Here is a 19,832-nt window from a genome sequence, read left to right on the forward strand (position 1 = left end):
GTAGTCATTTAACATGGCTAATATTCTTTTTATTAAAAAAAAAAGATACTGTATGAAATTATTGGCCCAAATAAATTAAAAATAATAATTGGTTATTTAATTAGTTATAATCTTAAAATTAAAGAATTTAAAAGTAATTCAAACTGTAACTATGATAGTAGTCATATTGTTAAATGTTACTTATTAATTATTTTAAAAAAAACCAGTGCAATATGCACAATACATCAATAAGTTGCAACTGGCTACCACAAATCTATTTAACATTAGAAAATTTAGCTTTACGCTTTTCTATTTTTTCTTTATTTTCAATGTCAGTCATAATAGCAGACACTGACTGGCCAAAACGTTCAGCCCGTTTCTTTAACTTATCCAAGTTACCAGTAAGTGAACCAGTGTCTATGGTATTAAGCATGCTATTACTTGATGAGGTCCTTTGGTTAAATCTTTGTTTCCTTGCCTCCTTTCGTTGCTCATCTGTCATTGTCACTGGCAGACCAAATCTTTTGGCCCGCATCTCTAATCTTGTCTTAGGATCAATATCTGCTGTTATTTTGATTTTATTAGTTGCAGTTTTTACATTTAAATCTGGCTCTGGTGGAGTAATTTCCTTTTTCTCTTCTTCAGGTTTGGCAGAACTGGTTGTTACAGAAATTGTTCTGTTTAACACAATTTTCTTTGTACCTGCCTCCTTATTTTCTGTGGCTTTTGTTTCAGATGTGATTTTTCTTTTCAGAGTCCTTAGTGGTTTCGTTTCCGGGGGCTGCTTTGGCGGAGAGCTTTCCTCGAGTGCTAACTCCTCGTTTAATGTGTCTACGGCGACATCATCGAGTATATCGTTCTGGCTTTTATCGTCTTCGTCTTCTAACACTCCATCTGAATCTATTTCATCCGAGTCTAGATTGATATCTCCGTGATCGTCATGGGAGTCCTGCGACATCGCTGCTTGTAATCTCGCCTGGAGCGCAGCTTTATCGCCGGAGGCCGGTAGTCCACGTGATTTAAGTTCTCTTCGTATATCAAGTACTTTCATTTTACTGACGTCGCTTAAAGCAGAGTCTCCCATTATGGAAAAATCTGTTATTTACCAGTAACTTTAAACAACTTACAAACACAGCACGGCTATGAAAACTAGAAATGTTTTCTATATTCCCTGATTTTCAGTCTCGTTGTTTCGACTTTTCTTAGCATTTATTTGGTGACATATGAGTTTTGACCACAGATTACTATTTTTTTTAATTTATTATTTTACGGCCCTGGATGTCAGTTCTTTAAGGCCTTTCTATTTACAAACTCCTATGACAAATTCTTAAAAACACATCACTACATACTAGTATAACTCTCGTAGTAGTACTTCCAACTTCTTTGCTCTAATACTATTATAGTCGGATTTTTAATAGCAGGATAAACCAATAATTCCATTGAACTATCAACTCACAGTGTGGCTAATTCCGTTGTACACAATCTATAAACTAAACTAAAATGGCACGTCTAAATCTATTGCTATCCCTTTCATAATTTGCTTGCGGAAAAGGATAGCACTAGATTTAGACCTTAGTTTAGTGATTGTGTACAAGAGAATCGGCCCCAATGTTTGACATGTTTCTACCCGTCGCTACTGTACCAACTGGATTGGTGGTTCATCTTCATACCAATCATTTGTATACCAATATGCTGTTGTCCCCAACGCTAATATTTATCCTACTAATACTATAATATGAAAGTGTGGATTTTTGTTACTCAATCACGCAAAAACTACAGGACGCATTTGGCTGAAATTTGGAATGGAGATAGATTATACCCTGGATTAACACATAAAAAGTAGCCTATGTGTTAACTAATCACATAGGCTACTTTTTATCCCAAAAAATCAGAGTTCCCGCGGGATTTTGAAAATCGTAAATCCACGCGGACGAAGTCACGGGCATCAGCTAGTTTTTCATAAAAATCTCCATGTCTCAGGTTATCCTGAGACATGGAGATTTTTATGAACTAAGCTAAAGAAAAGTAACTAAGCTTTCTTATGGGGCCATAGTTATCTATGGCCCCATAAGAAAGCTTAGTTACTCACAGAGTGATGGAGAGAACTATGCTTGGAGTTACTTTACATGATCAAATCAGAAATAAGGAGATTCGTAACCGACATAGCTCAGCGGGTGTCGCCACCCAGTACCCTGAAGTGGCAACGGGCAGGGCACATAGTTCAAAAAACCTATTGACGTTAGGGTTCCAAGGTGCCGGAATGGCGACTTCGCACCGGAAAGCGCAGCTTTGGAAGACCCCCACTAATGAACGACATTAGGAGAGTCGCAGGGGGCCGCTGGATTCAGGTGGCGCAAGACCGTGGCGTGTGGAAGTCCCTACAAGAGACCTATGTCCAGCAGTGGATGTCTATTGGTTGGTGATGATGATGATGATTATCAATTATTGCGTTATTTGTTTCTGACATTTTTCGAATAAGAAGAATCTTATTATAACCTTACAGTTTATGCAATAGAATGACACCTTAAATAATTATTTTAATCTCAAGGATTTATGGCTTTTTCAGGAAAAACACGTTTAGGTTCTTAATTAAATTTTATTTATAATACAAAGTCCAGCTTAAGAAAATACCCATGCTACATTTCGAGAGGCAATAGTAGTATTGAGATAGTGACGGACGCTTGTTTAGGGTATGTAGGTACTTGGAAGAAATAAAATACTAATGTTAATATTATAGAATTTAATTAGGGTACATACAAACATTTTGTAATGTTGGAGTATAATAATCAAACTAATAAGCATTTTTGGGTAGCTAGTGACAATTCGAGTGTAAGTAATTTTATATTAACTTTATTACTAAAGAATATGAAGTTGGAGAGGAGTCACACAGAAATAGCAAAGTTGAGATGTTGCTCTTATAAAAATACATGTAATTATCTCTAAAGTATGTGACAAATATAAAACATAATCTCATTAAAAAAATGACTGTCAATACTGCTATTGGTCTCGGCCGAGGCGGAGGCGTGCTGCGCAACAGCGGCCGGCGGCGACGCTCGCTTCGCGGCGGCGACTCCTCTCAGACTATCGTGTAGTTAAATGTCGTTCCGCGATCTGTTATCACCTTATATATTTCAATCGAGTAAAACATTCCATAACTATTAAGTATTCTCTATTTATTATAAAGGAAATCACACTGATATTTCGAAAGCCAACAAAACAAACATAAGCGTCCACTAATAAGTGTTAGCGAAAAAAACAAGTCGGTGAAACCGGCCGACGGGCGTCACCCCTCGCGCGTCGTCCCCCTATGTACACTCGCGCGCTGACTCCACTACCGCGACGCTAACGTGCCGGCGCGCCCCTCGCCGGCGGCGGTCAGACGGGGCGCGGACGCGCGGGCACGGCCGGCGGGTCGGGCGGCGCGGGCGCCTTGCTGCGCGGCGCGGGCTTGGCGCGCGGCGGCGGCGCGGCGGGCGGTGGCGCGGGCGCGGGCGGTGGCGCGCGTGGCGGCGGCGGCGGCGCGCGGCCCAGCGACGCCAGCACCAGGCCACGCAGCAGCGCCGCGCGGCTCTCCGCCTCCGCGCCGTCCGTGGCGGGCGCGGCGCTTAGCACGCCGGCCAACAGGAACTGCGAATCCGTGTCGGGCTGCGGCGGGGGCGCAGCGGCGGGCGCGAAGCCGGGCGGTGGCGCCGTGGCGCCCGCGGCGGCGGCGGGGCGGCGCGGCAGGCGCTCTAGCTGTTGGCGCGCCGCACTGGCCTGCTGGCGCTCTAGCTGCAGCTGGATCTGCAGTTGCTGCAGCTGCGATGGCGTGCCAGGCTGCGCACCGCGCCGCACGCCCGACAGCTGCGACAGCAGCTCGGCAATGGGGTCGACTACCGCGTCGCGCGCCGACGGCGACAGCGACGAGATGCCGCCGCTCGTGCTACCACACACATTTTCCGATATCAAAAATCAACCAAAAGTTGAATATAATAAAAATTATTTACACATTAAGAAAAAGCAAGGGTCTACACCCAACAGTATCACAGCCTAAAAAGACACTTCCTGAAAGGGTTCTAGAAAAATTATATTAGAAAAATGAAATATAAAATATACTAAATTTTTGAATATCCTATGGTATAGACCTAGATGGAAATAGAAATACAGTAGCTGGCAGGAAATATGAGATAATAAGAGCGTTGTCTGTCGTTGAGACCGACAAAACGTCACATAGGTATGAGTGACGAGACGACGCTCTACGAAGCCCAAATCTCATCCTAAAGGTTGATGTACAATATTTGTTGTCGGTTACTGTAAGATGGTTTCGTAGCTTAGCTGTCCCTTCGCCCGCCACTTAGCTACACCGCATATCTCTGTTGGAAAACCAGCCTAAGGGACTTCCGAGAAGGCCAGGCGGCTTGATGACATGCACATAGAATTTTGCTGGAGCTAAGCAAATTACAATGTTTGCTTGATGCTTGAGTCAAGCATATGCGTGGTAGCCGATGCAAATGCGATTTTATATTTTTAGTTTGATGATCAGGTACGAAATGAGAAAAGTGCCTCTTGTTGGCTCAAGGTGCTTGACGGGTCCATCAAGTCGAACGTCTCGGAAGCCCCCAAGGCACGCATATGCTGCGCTAGTACCTGAAGTGCATGTTAGTGCGGCGCGCGCGCGTCACCCCGCGGCCCGACGGCGGCATGCGGCGCACGCCTCCGTGCCTAATGCCACTCGGCTCATCGTGCACAGCTGTTAAGGATTATATTGCCCACCTCACAACTAAATACAGCACATTAATTTATCGATACCAATCTAAATAGTAAATATATAAAAGGAAAAGATGAGCGACTGATTGACTGCCTGACTGATTAATCTATCAACGCTCAGCTCAAACTACTGGACGGATCGGGCTGAAATTTGGCATGCAGATAGATATTATGACTTAGGCATTCGCACAGAAAGGATTTTTTGAAAATTCAACCCCTAAGAGAGTGAAATAGGGATTTGAAATTTGTGTAGTCCCCACCCCGATTGCCATCCCAAACACGTCGAATTTTCGACACAAGAATTTAATGAAATTATGTATATTAAAAAGGATATCAAAAACGAGATAAGATCCCTGGGTCCAGTTCGGTGTTCCAATGTGAGATGACCAGCAAAGTCATCAGTCACAAAGTTTGGCTCCCCACCGGGCATTGAAGCGCATACTGGACACACCACCTAGAAGTTAAAATAGGTATTGGTACTGATTCTGATTTTTTTATTCTCTTAGCCTTAGCTTATGCAAGGCATAATCTTCGCCCGACACGACTAAAAATTCCGAATCAAAGATTAACCTTAGCATACACTCAGCCAAGTTTTTCGTAAGTAAAGTCAGAGCAAAGTCAATGTACGCTCTATAGATCTCACGTTTTTAGTTATTACGAGATGTTAGTTATAAATTACCGGAGACCTAAATAGCTTAACGTGCTTTCCAACAAGGCACGGGAGAAACGAAAAGGTCAAAGTTGGTTACCCATGTAGTTCTCACTTGGATCAACATTGCTTCACAATCCCAATTGATTGATATGCATTGTCACAAGTAGATTCATAGATTTTTCAGATTCCGAGTCGGGTTTTGATACTGAGCATTTCCAAGTCCGGAGTTCCGGAGTTTCAGAGCTTCATTAAAAAAAATGGATTGTGATTAAATAAAGCGTTTGATTTGAATATTTCTTGCGCTTAAATAAATGTTCAATAAAGCATGAAATAAAACAAACCAGAAAAGTGAAAAGGAAACTTTATTTTACGACCTGATAAAATTATTAAGTTTCCTATTCGTATATATATATATATTAGGACTTGGTCAATAGGACAAGTCAATATTCTAAAAACTGGCCAATTGCGAGCCAGACCCTCACACAGAGGGTTCCGTAATCATCGTAGTTTTTCGTCATTTTTTACGATAAATTAAAAACTATTAAGCATAAAAATAAATAAAAATATGTTTTAGAATGTAGTAAAGGCCCTTTCATTTGATACCCTACTTCGAATAGTAATCTTACTTTGAAAGTTGAAAATACAATTCATGAACAAATAGTTAATTTGTTCATGAACACATTTTAATTTTTTTTTGTGATGTACCCACAAATTCACGGTTTTCAGATTGTTCCCTTATGTATGCTAAGATCTACCTAATTTTCGTTTTTCCTTTTGAAGTACGGAACCCTAAAAATTAGGACCCAATTATTTTTACAAACCTAAATCTACGCGAACAAAGTCGCGGCCATCATCTAGTGTTACCAGTAAAAGATTAAAATATATTAGTTGCAAAAGAAATGTAAGATTTAACATAATATCTTGACGTTATATAATGGAGATAAGATTTTTTGCATGCAGAAAAATGTGATGTCAAGTAGGTAGGTACTGCACATCTTTTGCCAACTCAAGATTAGCAGTAATCAAATTTTAACTGTACTACATATAAATATAACAAAATACAATACATACTAAATACAATGTATTTTTTGCTTCATTACTAAAATCAATCAGTAAGCATTCAATTGACTTGCAATAGATACTAATAGCTCAAAAGTGATCAATAGAAATTAGAACCACTTTTCTAGTGTAAATCATAAGATAGGTACCTAAAAATACATGTGACTATGAAAACTGTTGCCCCCAAGGATATGTTTAGATATTATCGTCGTTACTAGATCATGCATTTAAAAATAGCTTCACATTGACCTACATTGCTATATAAGAAAGCCATATAAGTCTCTTATACTGTTAAAGGTGTCTCAATAATGTTTCAATAGAATGTTATAGAGTTATTACTACCATAACTCCACTTTCAAACTCATCATCATCATCAGCCTGTGGACGTCCACTGTTGGACATAGGCCTTCCCTAAAAAGCGCCACCACACCCGGTCCTCAGCCTTCCTCATCCAGCCACTTCCCGCCAGCCTCTTTATATCGTCGGTCCATCGTGCTGGAGGGTGTCCCACCCTACGCTTGCTTAAACGCGGTCTGCACTCAAGGACTTGCCGGCTCCAACGGCCATCGCCTCTACGACAGGCATGACCTGCCCACTGCCACTTCAGCTTTCAAACTCCAACTCAAATTATTTATTCAGAATTGGTAAAATTTTACGCTTCCTGATTGTCATAAATTTTTATTTGTAAGATGATATGATATAGTGGTGATAATTAATATGTACTTAAAACTAAAGCTACGAGCTTTCAACCATAATTCCAATTGAAATATTGATATGTTTGTCTGCTTATTTGTTTGCAAGCTCATTGCAGGTGTGAACCAAATGAGACAATATGCATTGTTTGAAACATATCTATACTAATCCATACTAATATTATAAATGCGAAAGTTGTCTGTCTGTCTGTCTGCTAGCTTTTCACGACCCAACAGTTTAACCGATTTTGATGAAATTTGGTACAGAGTTAGCTTACATCTCAGGAAAGGACATAGGCTACTTTTTATCCCAGAAAATTAAAGAATTCCCACGGGATTTTAAAAAAACCTAAATCCACGCAGACAAAGTCGCTGGCATCATCTAGTTATTATAAATGCCAAAGTGTGTGTGTCCGTCTGCTAGCTTTTCATGGCCCATCCCTTTGAGTAGTCGATAATCTCGCTATTGGCAATGCGTTCTTACAGCAAAAATACCATATTTAAGAGATTATGACAAAAGGTACAGAGATAGCTTCCAAACCAGGGAAGGACATAGGCTACCTTTAGTCTCGGAAATAGAAAGAGTTCCTACTGGATTTTTAACAAAACCTAAATTCATGTGGACAATGTTGCAATCCTCTACTTGGTACAGTAGCTGGCAGAAAATATTGTACATTGACCTTTAGAAAGTTGTCAATATTTAATAATAATAACCAATATTTTTCAGTCAAAACCATGTACTTTTGAAAAGCAGCATTCATAAAATTTTGATTTCATTTCATTCATTGATTGTTTTTACAGTTAAGAGTTTTGATGGTAATTACACTTACAGCCAAAGTAGTGTCAGCATGTTCTGCAGTAACATGTTCCATAAGCGATGTGTCAGTGAAGCCCATGCGATTGCAGAATGGACATGTGTAAGCCTGTGGCTGTTCCAATGCAAGGGTTTCCCCGCCATAGTACAGATCTGAAAATACAAAACATATCATTGAATAATTCAAATTACTACATCATCATCACAATCAACCCATCGCCAGCTCACTACAGAGCATGGGTCTCCTCTCAGAATGAGAAGGGTTTTTGGCCATAGTCTCACTGGCCAAGTGCTGATTGGTAGACTTCACACACCTTAGAGAACATTATGGAGAACTCTCAGGCGTGCAGGTTTCCTCACGTTGTTTGCCTTCACCGTTAAAACAAGTGATATCTTATTACTTAAAACGCACTTAACTATGAAAAGTTAAGAGGTGCATGCCCAGGATCGAACCCCTGACCTCCAAGAAGGAGGCTGACGTCTTAACCACGAGGCTATCACAGCTTCACTACCCTTCAAATCACTACCCTTTTTGTAAATGTGAGTGTTTGTTTGTAGATTTGTTGGTTTATCCTTCAGTAACCCATGCATAAAATCTGTTAGAACAAGGGATTTTTTGCATGGAGACTCTTGTGCAAACTCTCTTACTCTCACTTAGAGAGTAAGAGAGTTTGCACAAGATTTCTGTAAATCCATAAATCCACACCGAAGAAGTTGCAGGCATCATCTAGTAAATTATATTGCATGGAATCAGAACTTTCATTCTTAAAATAAGAGACTAATTAGCCCCCCTAGCACCAACTTGTAATTATCACTTAAGGATCATATTTTTACTTATGTTGTTATTTATTTTGATGATTGTATTTGCTAAAACTGTGCATGTGAGTCAGTTAAAAAGGATGATACCACAAAGTTTAGCTTAAAAGTACATGTGACATACCTGTTGCAATCAATACCTAATCAGTTTATTGGTGGGACCCATCTGAGTAGATGAAAAGTGCATTCACTCAGCCACTTTGGATAGTAAAATGGATGAAATAAGTATTAATGAACTAAGAGATTAATTTTTGACCTTAATAATCATTCAATATTGAAATATTATTTAAGTAAACAAACGTTTAGTTTTAGATGTACTCAAATTTCATTTTAGATATTTCTTGTTATGACACAACCCTGACAAGCTCAGATTTCTCGCACAAAAAATGTAGGCCAATTTGTCCTCTGTTGAGTCAATGATAATCTCACCAAAATCACTTCTGGATAGAATACATTGCATGGGATGCTCTGGTGTGTGTTGGTTTGTTGTTGCGCCGGACTCGTAACAAGCGGCACACAAGTCGTAGTCGATGCAAATCAAACATTTGTATCGTCGTCCTCTAAAATTATTTTTCAAACAAGAATCACAGCTGACTCCTGAAATTGACAATACAATATTATTAATATTTCGTGTCACATTTCGTTAGAACACTAAATAATATTCAACATAAATCATTAAGAATAAAATGAACACCAAATGTTTGAATAATTTTCGGAAAGAAATTCTTAGTGACAAAAGCATCGTACAAATTTTGATTATCATTACCCACCTTCATGGCGATTCATTTTCGCCACAAAATGTCGCCGAGATAATCACTTCTTGGCACCAGGATTACTGCTACTATTTGAGGTATTTATATTACTATTCTAAAATAAGTAGCACAACATACAAACACTAAAATACAAGATTTTTAACAAAAATTTCCAAGCAAACCTAACCCAACCAGGCCATAATGACGTCACATAATGGCAGAGTGTTGCCTGTTTCAAAATCAAAATAAAATTAGATTTTCACGGACAGATAATAAAAGTTATTATTGTTTATCTGAGTTGTTTAATGTTCATAGCTGACAGAGTCAAAAGAGGTAGAATCCAGAGCTGTGAAAAAACTTGATTGACTATCAATCACTTCAATCATCAATCCATGGACGCCAAAGAATTTGGATGCTTTTTTCCGTGATGGATGCTGCCAATTAGTGCTGTCAAGTGTCAATAATTGTCTCCTACCTGTAGGCTGTTTAGGCATGGCTTGGTCTGTGGGCATGGCTCTCTTAACGATACAATTAAAAGAGCTCTTGCCACCATAAATATTCCTGCGCTCATTTAGCCGGCAGGGATTAGTCGGGATGATGGCAAGAGACCTGATGGATTGACGCTGGTTCCCTGGGAACGGGGACGGGCGCTAATGTGGGACGCAACTTGCGTTGACACATTGGCCCCGTGTCATATCAGGAAGACAGCATCAAGACCGGGAGCCGCAGCAGAAACAGCTGAAAACGGCAATCGGCGCAAGTATGCCTCTCTTATAGAGAGTTACATTTTTGTGCCGTTTGCCGTGGAGACCCTGGGGCCATGGAGTCTTAGTGCTAAAAAATTTTTACGAGACATTTCACCGCGATTAATAGCCTCATGTGGTGACAGAAGGGCTGGCTCATTTTTTGCGCAACGGATCAGCCTGGCTGTCCAGCGCGGAAATGCAGCCAGTATTCTTGGCACCATTCCACGCGGTCATGATTTATATAGTAATTAGATAAGGCTAGCTTTAAGTTTTATTGTAATAAAAAAAAAAAAAAAAAAAAATTGTCAGTTTCATATATTTACAAAGTACTCTGTGATTGTCAGTTTGACAACAACAAAATTTTTATAATTTTTCAGTTTTCAAGTCGAGTTAGTGTAATTTTTATTTAATTATTGCAGCTCCAATTCTCGTGCTCGTAATTTGAATAACTTAATCTTAATTGGTAGAAGTTGCCTCAAAACTGTTTAAGTAACAATATTATTTCCAAAATTCCGGTTTTGTAAAAACTGAATATTGGCAGTATTTTGCGCGGGAACTAGCATTTATTTGCAGTTTCCAGTGAAATGAGATACATGAGTCGTTAGGTATTTGTACTTTTACGTTTTATTGTTAAAAATGGCAGACGCCTTAGCACATTTAGTTGTTGATGGCAATGAGGCACTCGAATTGAAACTGGGTAAGCAGACGTCAACTTAAGTTGTGCAGCCTTAGTTTAGTTTACACCTTTAGTTCAGTTTACACCCTTAGTTTAGTTTACACCTTTGTTTTCACGTAATTAAAGCTCTCTTTTTGTCACAGTGCGAGAAGTAGAAGATATCGAAGATGATGATACGACTTTTGGTCCAGACATGTGTCATCAAGTTTTTGGCGAAAATGAAAATATCTTCGGCTACACAGACTTAAGAATCAAACTATTTTATAGTGCAGCTAGCCTGCAAACCTACATTGGTATATCATACTCAGATAAGGTCAGTATTACTACTGCTTTACAGTTTAACTGCTTAAATTACATCAAGTAACCATAAGATTCAAATTGAAACAAACAAAATTTGTTTTGTAAATGGTGAGTATTTCTACAGTATAATATTTAGTATGCATGCAAAACAAAGAGCATAATTGGGTTAAAATGCTCCTGGGAATGTTTCCATACCAAGACTATGTTCAACAACCTGTCTAAGGGTTACTTATTATATTATAGGTGCCTTAGCACCTATAAAATAATAAGTAACCCCTATAGTTACTAAAATAATAAGTATTGTTTAACAATGTGGCTAATTCCGTTGTACACAATCTCTAAACTAAACTAAAATGGCACGTCTAAATCTATTGCTATCCCTTTCGTATTGTTCCTTGCGGGAAAGGATAGCACCAGATTTAGACCTGTTAATTTAGTTTAGTTTAGAGATTGTGTACAAGAGAATCGGCCCCATTAATGCACTATAACAATTTATCCTGCAGGCCTAGTACCAAAGTTTAATACATAGTTACAAATCTCAATATAGTTAAAGGAATATTGTAATTTCAGCCAATCAATTAAAAATAACACATTACTCGTTGCCTAGTTTCACGATGCAACTGAGGTTCCAATGAGGTGCAAGAGGTACATGTCAATGCTTTGGCATCTAAGTCCAGTGAAAGTGCCAGTACCTGATTGATGAATACCTTCTACATTTATTTAGATTTTATGCCTTGATAAATCTAAATAAATGTAGGTGGAAGAAGTGTTAGTGTATACTGGTCAAGTGTGAGTCAGACGCACGAAGGAAAGAAGTGATGTTATCACAAATTCACAGTTTTCTAATTTTTTCCTTTACTTGTACTATAAGACATCTCTACCTGCCGAATTTCATGATTCTAGGTCAACTAGAAGTACCCTGGACAGACAACAAAGTAATTCTATCCTATCCTTTCTTTTAAAAAAATAAATAAAAATGAAATCATGAATGTCCTCTGGACATATTTATATTGTCACTTTATCATATCTTGTACTTATATTTTTAACTTATTAGTTTCAGACACTAATAAGATTTTTTTTTATGTTTAAATTGCAGATAGATCCAAAAATATCTGGAGGCTTGAAGCCAGATGATGCGGAAGGTGCACTACAGAAGGTGCTGGCACCTGGATATGTCACCAACATAGATCAATTTGTCTCTATGCTCAAAAAGGACAGACAGTTCAAACCCCATGGCATTCTCGTTCAGACTTTCACTACAGTGAATCGTAAGTACTTTGATGTTATGTTATTTTATTTGATGACTAGCTGACCAATCTGCCTCTTTTCTGGATATTTTTTCTGCACTTGTCCGTTGTATGTGGGTCAACCTGCCATGGCTAGGGGGGAATTTCTGAAAATCCTTTCTTAGGTCTGAAAATCCTCTATCAGTTTCTCCTTTTGTATCTATCTACAGGAATTGAAATGGTGCCTAGTTAAAAAGAAATTATTTCTTGGTAATTATTGAAGGCCAAAAATTCACATCCACTGTTAGTTTTAAGTTTTAATTATCAATTTAACTAAAACACAATGTTAGATGTTTATGATGCCACATTTATGTATTTCATAAAAACTTCATACTAAGCAAGCATTTTGACATTCGATAAAAAAGTATCTGATTTGAATAGTAGCAGAGTGAACTAGAGTGGGGGAACTCTCCTACCTACCTTTGGCAAATTTACTAACATTTGACGCCTGCCAGTGTAATATTAACAGATACCAGTAGCAATATTTACTGGGGCCTTCCTAAAACTGAATTTAGAATTTAGATGGATAAAGAGAACTTTATTGTTTTAGGGGATGGTGGAGAAACTCAAAATTTTGAAGTGTACTATAGCGAGACTTCAACGCCTGGCTTCCTAGCATTCCATGAACGACTACAGACCTTCCTGCTGTGGTATGTTGATGCTGCTTCTTTCATTGATGTTGATGATGACCAGTGGACATTCTTTACTGTGTAAGTAATTGTTTTATCTTAGTCTTAGTAATATCTATAAAGAAGTGTCCGGACAACCACAAGTGGTTGTTCAATAATAGAAAATATCTGACCACAAGTATTTTATGAGCTTTTTGTTGTGAACTATTAAGATTCAATTTTTGATGGAATAACTTCATTTATGCTGTATAATTTTTATAAATCAATTACTGTTTGTGGCTATCTAGGCACTTCCTAAATAAAATGATTTTAAAATTATTAAACTAGCTTTTCTGTATGTAGCCAGGTTGATATAATATTATAGTAAACATAGGACAAATTTCGATAAAAGGTTTGTGAACAGGTTTTGACTTAACTATGTGTATTTATTGTATGTGTATTATTTATTGGCCGAAAAGTTTATTTTCAAGAGGCTTTTGGTTAAAAATGAAAAAATACATATTTCAGGATTTTTGGAAACGAGATGGACAAAATTTGCCCCAGGCTGAACTTTGCCTATCATGATTTTACACTTCAATGCCACGACTGCAAAACAACATGCGACTTTTTTTTCTTAAAACAAGATTTTTACTATTAAATGGCAGATATATCATCTCTGTACATTTATTAAATGGCACATATATTATCATCTCTGTACATTCTGGGGCACGCCTCCATACAATTTTTGTCTATCTCCTTTCACCCCCTTACCAATTTTTCAAAAAAGCCAGTAATAAAATATGTAAATATTTGTAATCAGATTCGAGAAGTACCGCAGCAGCGAAGGTGACTACCGTTATGCGGTGTCCGCATACGCGACGGTGTACCGCTACTACGCCTACCCGCGCCACACGCGCCCGCGCATCTCGCAAGTGCTGACGCTGCCGCCCTACAGGAAGATGGGCATATGCGCCAACCTGCTGCAGGTCAGTTACCAGTTCATCATCATCTTCAACCGATACACGTCCACTGCTGGACATATTGTAGGGACTTCCACACGCCATGGACTTGCGCCTGAATCCACCGGCTCCCTACGTGATGTCGTCCGTCCACCTAGCGAGGGGTCTTCCAACGCTGCGCTTTCCGGTGCGGGGTCTCCATTCCAGCACCTTGGGGCCCCGACGTCTATCTATGTTCCCTGCCCATTGCCACTTCAGCTATCAGTTCAGGCGCGGTTCCGTGCCACGCGACAGACGCACGGCACATGACGACGACATGTGTTACGACGGCAGACGGTATTACTTTTCGGTTTATTGGTGTGTTGGTTTGTCCTTCAATCACAGCGCAACAGAGCAACAGATCGACGTGATTTTTTGCATGGGTATAGTCAAAGACCTGGAGAGTGACATAGGCTACTTTTTATCCCGGAAAATCAAAAAGTTCCCACGGGATTTTTTAAAAACCTAAATCCACGCGAACGAAGTCGCGGGCATCAGCTAGTACAGTTTTAAAAGCGGTGAAGTAAGAGCTACTTTAAAATGTACTGTAATAATTTTTTAATGCATACATAATTTATTTGCAGGCAATCTATTCACATTTCATTTTGCACTCTGAAGTGGTGGACATAACAGTGGAAGATCCGTCGGATGACTTCCAGAGGATCCGGGACTATGTGGACGCCAAGAACTGCGAAACTCTATCAGCTTACCAGCCTGCCAAATTAATACAGGGGTAATGGGGACGATTCTCTTCGTCGATGCCGACAATCTCTAAACTAAACTAAATGAACAGGTCTAAATATAGTGCTATCTTTTTCCGCAAGCAACATTATGAAAGGGATAGCAATAGATTTAGACGTGCCATTTTAGTTTAGTTTAGTTTAGAGATTGTGTACAACGGAATTAGCCACAATGTTTACTTAGTTACTGGCTGATGAAGATTTTTTAAAAAATTTTAAACAAATGTCACTCAAACAAAAAAAATAGAAAATTTAAGACCTGGAGGTTTTTATAGAAAAGTTTAAACTATTGTTATTTTAACTTGAAATTTGGAACGTAGGTGCTTTCTAGGGGGTAGGTATCAGATAAGAAAGCATCTATCCAAATTCCCCCCCTAAGGGTGTGGAGGGTGGTGGTGTGGTGTATGAAAATCCTATGTTTTTGAAGTTAGAGATACGAAAATTGGCATTTAGGTATTCTGGGTTCCGTGCCTTAAGGTGAGACTGAGTGAGTAGGTAAGTAAGGCCTTTTGCAGCGGGAAAATTTCTGATCTCATGAGAAACCAGAAATTTTACGCGGACGAGGTCGCGGGCAACTGCTAGTGTATGTATGTAAATGTATGTATGTTTGTTTATATCTATGTGTGTTCTACTGTAGCGGCTAAACTACTGGGCCGATTTTGATGAATGAAGTGTCAATTGATTCGTTATTAAGGGCCGGGTGACATTGGCTACATTTTATAAGAACAAAATTGATCAACCAACTATACAAAGTTTCTATTCAGTCAGATGAACAATGTCATAAATAACAAAGAGACCGACAAACAAATATTAATTTCTATATATAACTATATGTGCTTTAACTAGTTTAACTTTTGACTAACCCCTTATTGACCCTTTTAAGATTAACCGTTGCGATCTCACCTGGTGGTAATGAATGATGATGCCTAATATGGGAGTGGGATTTTTTATGGTTTTATTTATCTGTATAGATTTTCCTCGGAGATGGCGAATCAAGCACGGAACAAGTTAAAGATTAACAAAAAGCAGGCGCGGCGCGTGTATGAGATCCTGCGCCTCAAGAACACCAACTTGTCGGACAAGACTGCCTACCTCGCCTACAGACTACATGTTAAGAACAGACTGAATGCACCTTTCCAAGTGAGTACCATTGGAAAGAAAAGAGTAAAGAGTAAAGGAGAAGTGGTGATTTTTTTAAAATTCAGAGACAAGTTAGCCCTAGACCGCTATCTCACCTGGTGGTAAGTGATAATGCAGTCTAAGATGGAAGCGGGCTAACCTGGAAGGGGTATGCCAGTTTTTATTTTTTACAATACTAAATCACTAAAACTACAAAATGAGGCAAATGGTTATTGGTATTGGATTGTGTTTAGGTAGTAGGTATAACAATAACGCAAAGTTTTTGCTAGCGTTCTAGTTACAGGCCTTTTTAAAAAGGAATATAGTACACTTACATACATAAAAATAAACTTACGTAAACGTAAATAGATGTATTATGCTATTATTATTATTATTATGGATATACATCTACTCTCACGCCCGCGTACAAAATAGATACATATAAAAGCCAAAAGAGTTATAATATACTTACATACATAAAAATAAATAAACCTACATAAACATTACATACATACATATTTGTACCGGGCGGAGGATTACACCCCGGCAGGGGAGACCAAACGGCCGGGGGTCAGGGCGACAGGTGAAGAAATCGGCGGACTATCCTAGCCGAGTCCAGCAAGACCGCTTTTTGCATCCTGGCTGCGAGCGAACTGCCACGGAAACCCAGTCGCCTCAGGTGTTGAGCGAGGCTGACTGGAATCAACCCATTCGCAGATATGACGATTGGGATGATTTCAGTGGACTCCACATGCCACATGTCGGAAATCTCGTGAGCCAGATCGAGATACTTGCGCTTTTTCTCCGTCTCAGCTCTCACGAGGTTCTCGTCATACGGAATGGTGATGTCCACCAAAAACACCCTCGACTGTGCCCGGTCCACCACCACGATGTCAGGCTTATTCGCTAGAATAGTCCTGTCCGTGATGATGGACCGGTCCCAATAGAGCCGGACTCCGTCGCGCTCGAGTACCGGCACCGGTGTGTACTTGTAATACGGCAGCCTCTCATCCAGGAGACCGTACATCAGAGCAAGCTCTTGGTGAAGGATTTTGGCTGCTTGGTTGTGTCTGTGCAGATACTCAGTGTTGGCAAGCGCTGAGCATCCCGAAAGCACATGTCTGAGTGACTCGCCGGGATGGCGACAAGCTCGACAGATGTCATGAGTGCCATCCTTCAGAATGTACTTTCGGTAGTTCCGCGTCTTGACCACCTGATCTTGTATCGCACAGACAAAACCCTCGGTTTCCCCGAAGAGGTCACCAAAGCGCAACCACTGCACGGACGCTTTTTTATCTACGTGTGGCTCATTAAGAGCTTTAAAAAAGCGTCCGTGCAGCTCCTTCTCCCTCCATACGGCCTCCCGGTCAGAGGTGCTAAGTACCACCGGTTTCTGCCACTCGGTTTGGGCTAAGGATAGTGGGGTGAGTCCTTTATCACATTCTATGACCTCTCTATGCATGGGGGACCCCCTCATCGTCTCAAAGTAGGTTATTATTATTATTATTATTATTATTTATATTTGCAGAAAAAGAAGTTAGAAATGAAGAAATTACAGAAAGTTTTAAAACCAGAAGAATACGCAGCGGCCATTACCACCACGGGGCTAGGAGAAACGCACGCGCGGCTCTCTGGCCAGTACCTGGCCTTAGAGGACGAGTACCGGCGCATCATACACAGGATGCAACAAGACTAACCCATACCATAGATATAACCTATGTAAGAAACGTGTCTCAAGTGTGAAATGTTCGAAAACTACCGCTAAGGGTGCCTGTCCATCGAAAAGAAAGAAAAGCGGAGCGGTGATATAAATCCTAATCAGTACCTTTATTATAAATGCGATAGTGTGTTTGTTTGTTGGTTTATTGGTTTGTCCTTCAATCACGTCGCAACAGAGCAACGGATTGACGTGATTTTTTGCATGGGTATAGTCAAAGACCTGGAGAGTGACATAGGCTAATTTTTATCCCGGAAAATCAAAGAGTTCCGGCGGGATTTTGAAAAACGTAAATCCCCGGGATATAAGCTAAATCTGTACCAAATTTCATCAAAATCGGTTAAAATGCTGGGCCATGAATAGCTAGCAGACAGACAGACACACGTTTTCGCATTTATAATACTAGTATGGATTGTATTTTCTCCCAATAAAATTGTATAGGATTTATGTAGTTAATTTATTTAATTTCTAATTATTTCTATGCTCTACGAGCGAGAACGGATTTCATACGCCATGTATATTGATTGTAACTTGAAAAGTAATTTATTCCTAGTATCCAAGTTAATCCGGGGATAAACCCCTAATGTACCATACCTTTTTTTATATTTTGTCACCTTTCATTCCGCTTTCATTAGACAGCTAGATGACGTGTTAATGTTATTATCTTATCTCTGTGTATTCTGATTGGTTTTGAACAGCGCTTCCGCACTGCTCCGCTTTAGTTGACAGTCACCCTGGCCTAAGGGCACATTCAAATTTGCCGCAAAGTGGCCGCGCGGAGGTAGTACGGCTGCAACGCTGCGGCCGCGCTGTATTGTAAATCCATATAATTTCAATCGATGAACTCTGAGGCGCGGCCGCAGCGCGGGTGTAGTGCTGCAGTCGCGCGTTTTTATCTACATAATTGGATTTACAAAGCAGCCAGCGCAGCCGCAGCGATGCAGCCGCACGGCACTTTGAAGGCGCCCTAAGACGTCTAGCTACCTTCGCCGTCGCCTTCGTCGACAGCTGACCGTCTGATATTTAGCAGTTTAGGCTTTCGCGGATGCGCTCGGGCATCCAAAACGGCAAGCATTTGAGCTTCTGACGACCTCTGGCGCAGTGGTAAGGGCTTGGTTTTGTAAGTGGCAGGTCCTGGGTTCGATTTCCGGCAGGGGTTTGGAATTTTATAATTTCTAAATTTCTGGTCTGATCTGGTGGGAGGCTTCGGCCGTGGCTAGTTACCACCCTTCTGGCAAAACGCCGATGCCGTGTAGAAACCAAAGGGGTATGGGTTTAATGAAAACTGCCATACCCCTTCCAGGTTAGTCCGCATCCATCTTAGATTGCATCATCACTTACCACCAGGTAAAATTGCAGTCAAGAGCTAACTTGTATCTGAATGAAAAAATATATCTCAGCTGCCGTAGAGAGATGCTTGGGTTTCTTTAGACGCTATGGTTGATAGAAGCTAGACGCTAAGATGATAATGTAGCTAATTCTGTTGTACACAATCTCTTAAACTAAAATGATAAAATTACAGGTCCATTCACCATCCATTCATCCATTGCTATAACTTTCACAATGCTCCCTACAGAAAAGGATAGCTGCACTAGATTTAAACTTGTCAATTTAGTTTAGAGATGGTGTACAACAAAATTAGTCAGGCCTGTATGCCTATAAGATCTTTTTAATTTGTCAGTGCACTTTCTGAAATATGGCAGGCTATTTAAAATACTCTTGAACATTCGAAAATCTCTGAGTGATTGTTAAAAAAACCTGTGATCTATGAAAGAAAATGCAAAAGAAGATTAGCACTAAATCCTGTGTGTTTTTCTGTGCAAGTTCTTAGTAAGGTAAAGCAAAATGTTTAAAATTGTTGATAATAAATAACATCCAGTGAAATGTCGAAAAAGTGTGCTATAGTTGAAGATATGGATTATTTCTTTATGTATTTGCTCAGTGAATCTTATTCAACGTTGTTTGTTTGTATACTAAACGGAATCATATCGGATGTTATTTTTGTGCCTTACACTTTTTCTTTACTCTCAACATTTTAATGTGATAAACTACATTTTTTTTGAAATTTTTCCTGATAATAAAGTGTTTGTAATTTCTAAAACAATTAATATGGTAAAATTGTATTTATTTCA

General features: G+C 39.7%; 3 protein-coding genes across 5 annotated transcripts; 1 reads left to right on the top strand and 2 right to left on the bottom strand.

Annotated features, from left to right (window-relative positions):
• Positions 1-88: 88 nt before the first annotated feature.
• Positions 89-1,212, bottom strand: LOC117992460 (SAP domain-containing ribonucleoprotein). The gene has a single exon (XM_034980162.2). It carries the CDS (start codon positions 1,061-1,063, stop codon positions 254-256), a length of 810 nt encoding a protein of 269 aa, XP_034836053.1. The 5' UTR covers positions 1,064-1,212; the 3' UTR covers positions 89-253.
• Positions 1,213-1,572: 360 nt separating this feature from the next.
• On the top strand, positions 1,573-19,792 carry Hat1 (histone acetyltransferase 1). 2 transcript variants are annotated; one of them, XM_069505756.1, is made up of 9 exons: positions 1,573-1,586; positions 10,790-10,953; positions 11,076-11,245; positions 12,329-12,500; positions 13,069-13,228; positions 13,947-14,112; positions 14,709-14,857; positions 15,836-16,004; positions 17,512-19,792. In XM_069505756.1, the coding sequence occupies exons 2-9, from the start codon at positions 10,893-10,895 to the stop codon at positions 17,677-17,679; spliced, it is 1,215 nt and encodes a 404-aa protein (XP_069361857.1). In that variant the 5' UTR covers positions 1,573-1,586; positions 10,790-10,892; the 3' UTR covers positions 17,680-19,792. The 2 variants fall into 2 exon arrangements, with proteins under 2 accessions (XP_069361857.1, XP_034836050.1); XM_034980159.2 differs by lacking the exon at positions 1,573-1,586 and having other exon boundaries at positions 10,627-10,953.
• On the bottom strand, positions 2,705-9,748 carry Kcmf1 (Potassium channel modulatory factor 1). 2 transcript variants are annotated; one of them, XM_069505940.1, is made up of 6 exons: positions 9,529-9,748; positions 9,188-9,355; positions 7,959-8,095; positions 5,070-5,179; positions 4,606-4,710; positions 2,705-3,901 (listed from the first exon to the last, which is right to left on the bottom strand). In XM_069505940.1, the coding sequence occupies exons 1-6, from the start codon at positions 9,542-9,544 to the stop codon at positions 3,355-3,357; spliced, it is 1,083 nt and encodes a 360-aa protein (XP_069362041.1). In that variant the 5' UTR covers positions 9,545-9,748; the 3' UTR covers positions 2,705-3,354. The 2 variants fall into 2 exon arrangements, with proteins under 2 accessions (XP_069362041.1, XP_034836222.1); XM_034980331.2 differs by having other exon boundaries at positions 4,606-4,700; positions 5,060-5,179.
• Positions 19,793-19,832: the final 40 nt, after the last annotated feature.

The sequence above is a fragment of the Maniola hyperantus genome, chromosome 21 (assembly GCF_902806685.2).
Source record: "Maniola hyperantus chromosome 21, iAphHyp1.2, whole genome shotgun sequence".
Lineage (NCBI taxonomy): Eukaryota > Metazoa > Arthropoda > Insecta > Lepidoptera > Nymphalidae > Maniola > Maniola hyperantus.

Excerpts from the sequence above, each read along its gene's own strand:
- LOC117992460 (XM_034980162.2), bottom strand. The coding sequence starts at position 1,063 with ATGGGAGACTCTGCTTTAAGCGACGTCAGTAAAATGAAAGTACTTGAT.
- Kcmf1 (XM_069505940.1), bottom strand. Across the intron at positions 8,096-9,187 it reads TCTATCCAGAAGTGATTTTG|ATCTGTACTATGGCGGGGAA; the intron begins GTGAGATTATCA and ends TTGTATTTTCAG. Across the intron at positions 5,180-7,958 it reads ATGCTGACACTACTTTGGCT|GTGGTGTGTCCAGTATGCGC; the intron begins GTAAGTGTAATT and ends TTTAACTTCTAG.
- Hat1 (XM_069505756.1), top strand. The coding sequence starts at position 10,893 with ATGGCAGACGCCTTAGCACATTTAGTTGTTGATGGCAATGAGGCACTC. Across the intron at positions 11,246-12,328 it reads GTATATCATACTCAGATAAG|ATAGATCCAAAAATATCTGG; the intron begins GTCAGTATTACT and ends TTTAAATTGCAG. Across the intron at positions 13,229-13,946 it reads CAGTGGACATTCTTTACTGT|ATTCGAGAAGTACCGCAGCA; the intron begins GTAAGTAATTGT and ends ATTTGTAATCAG.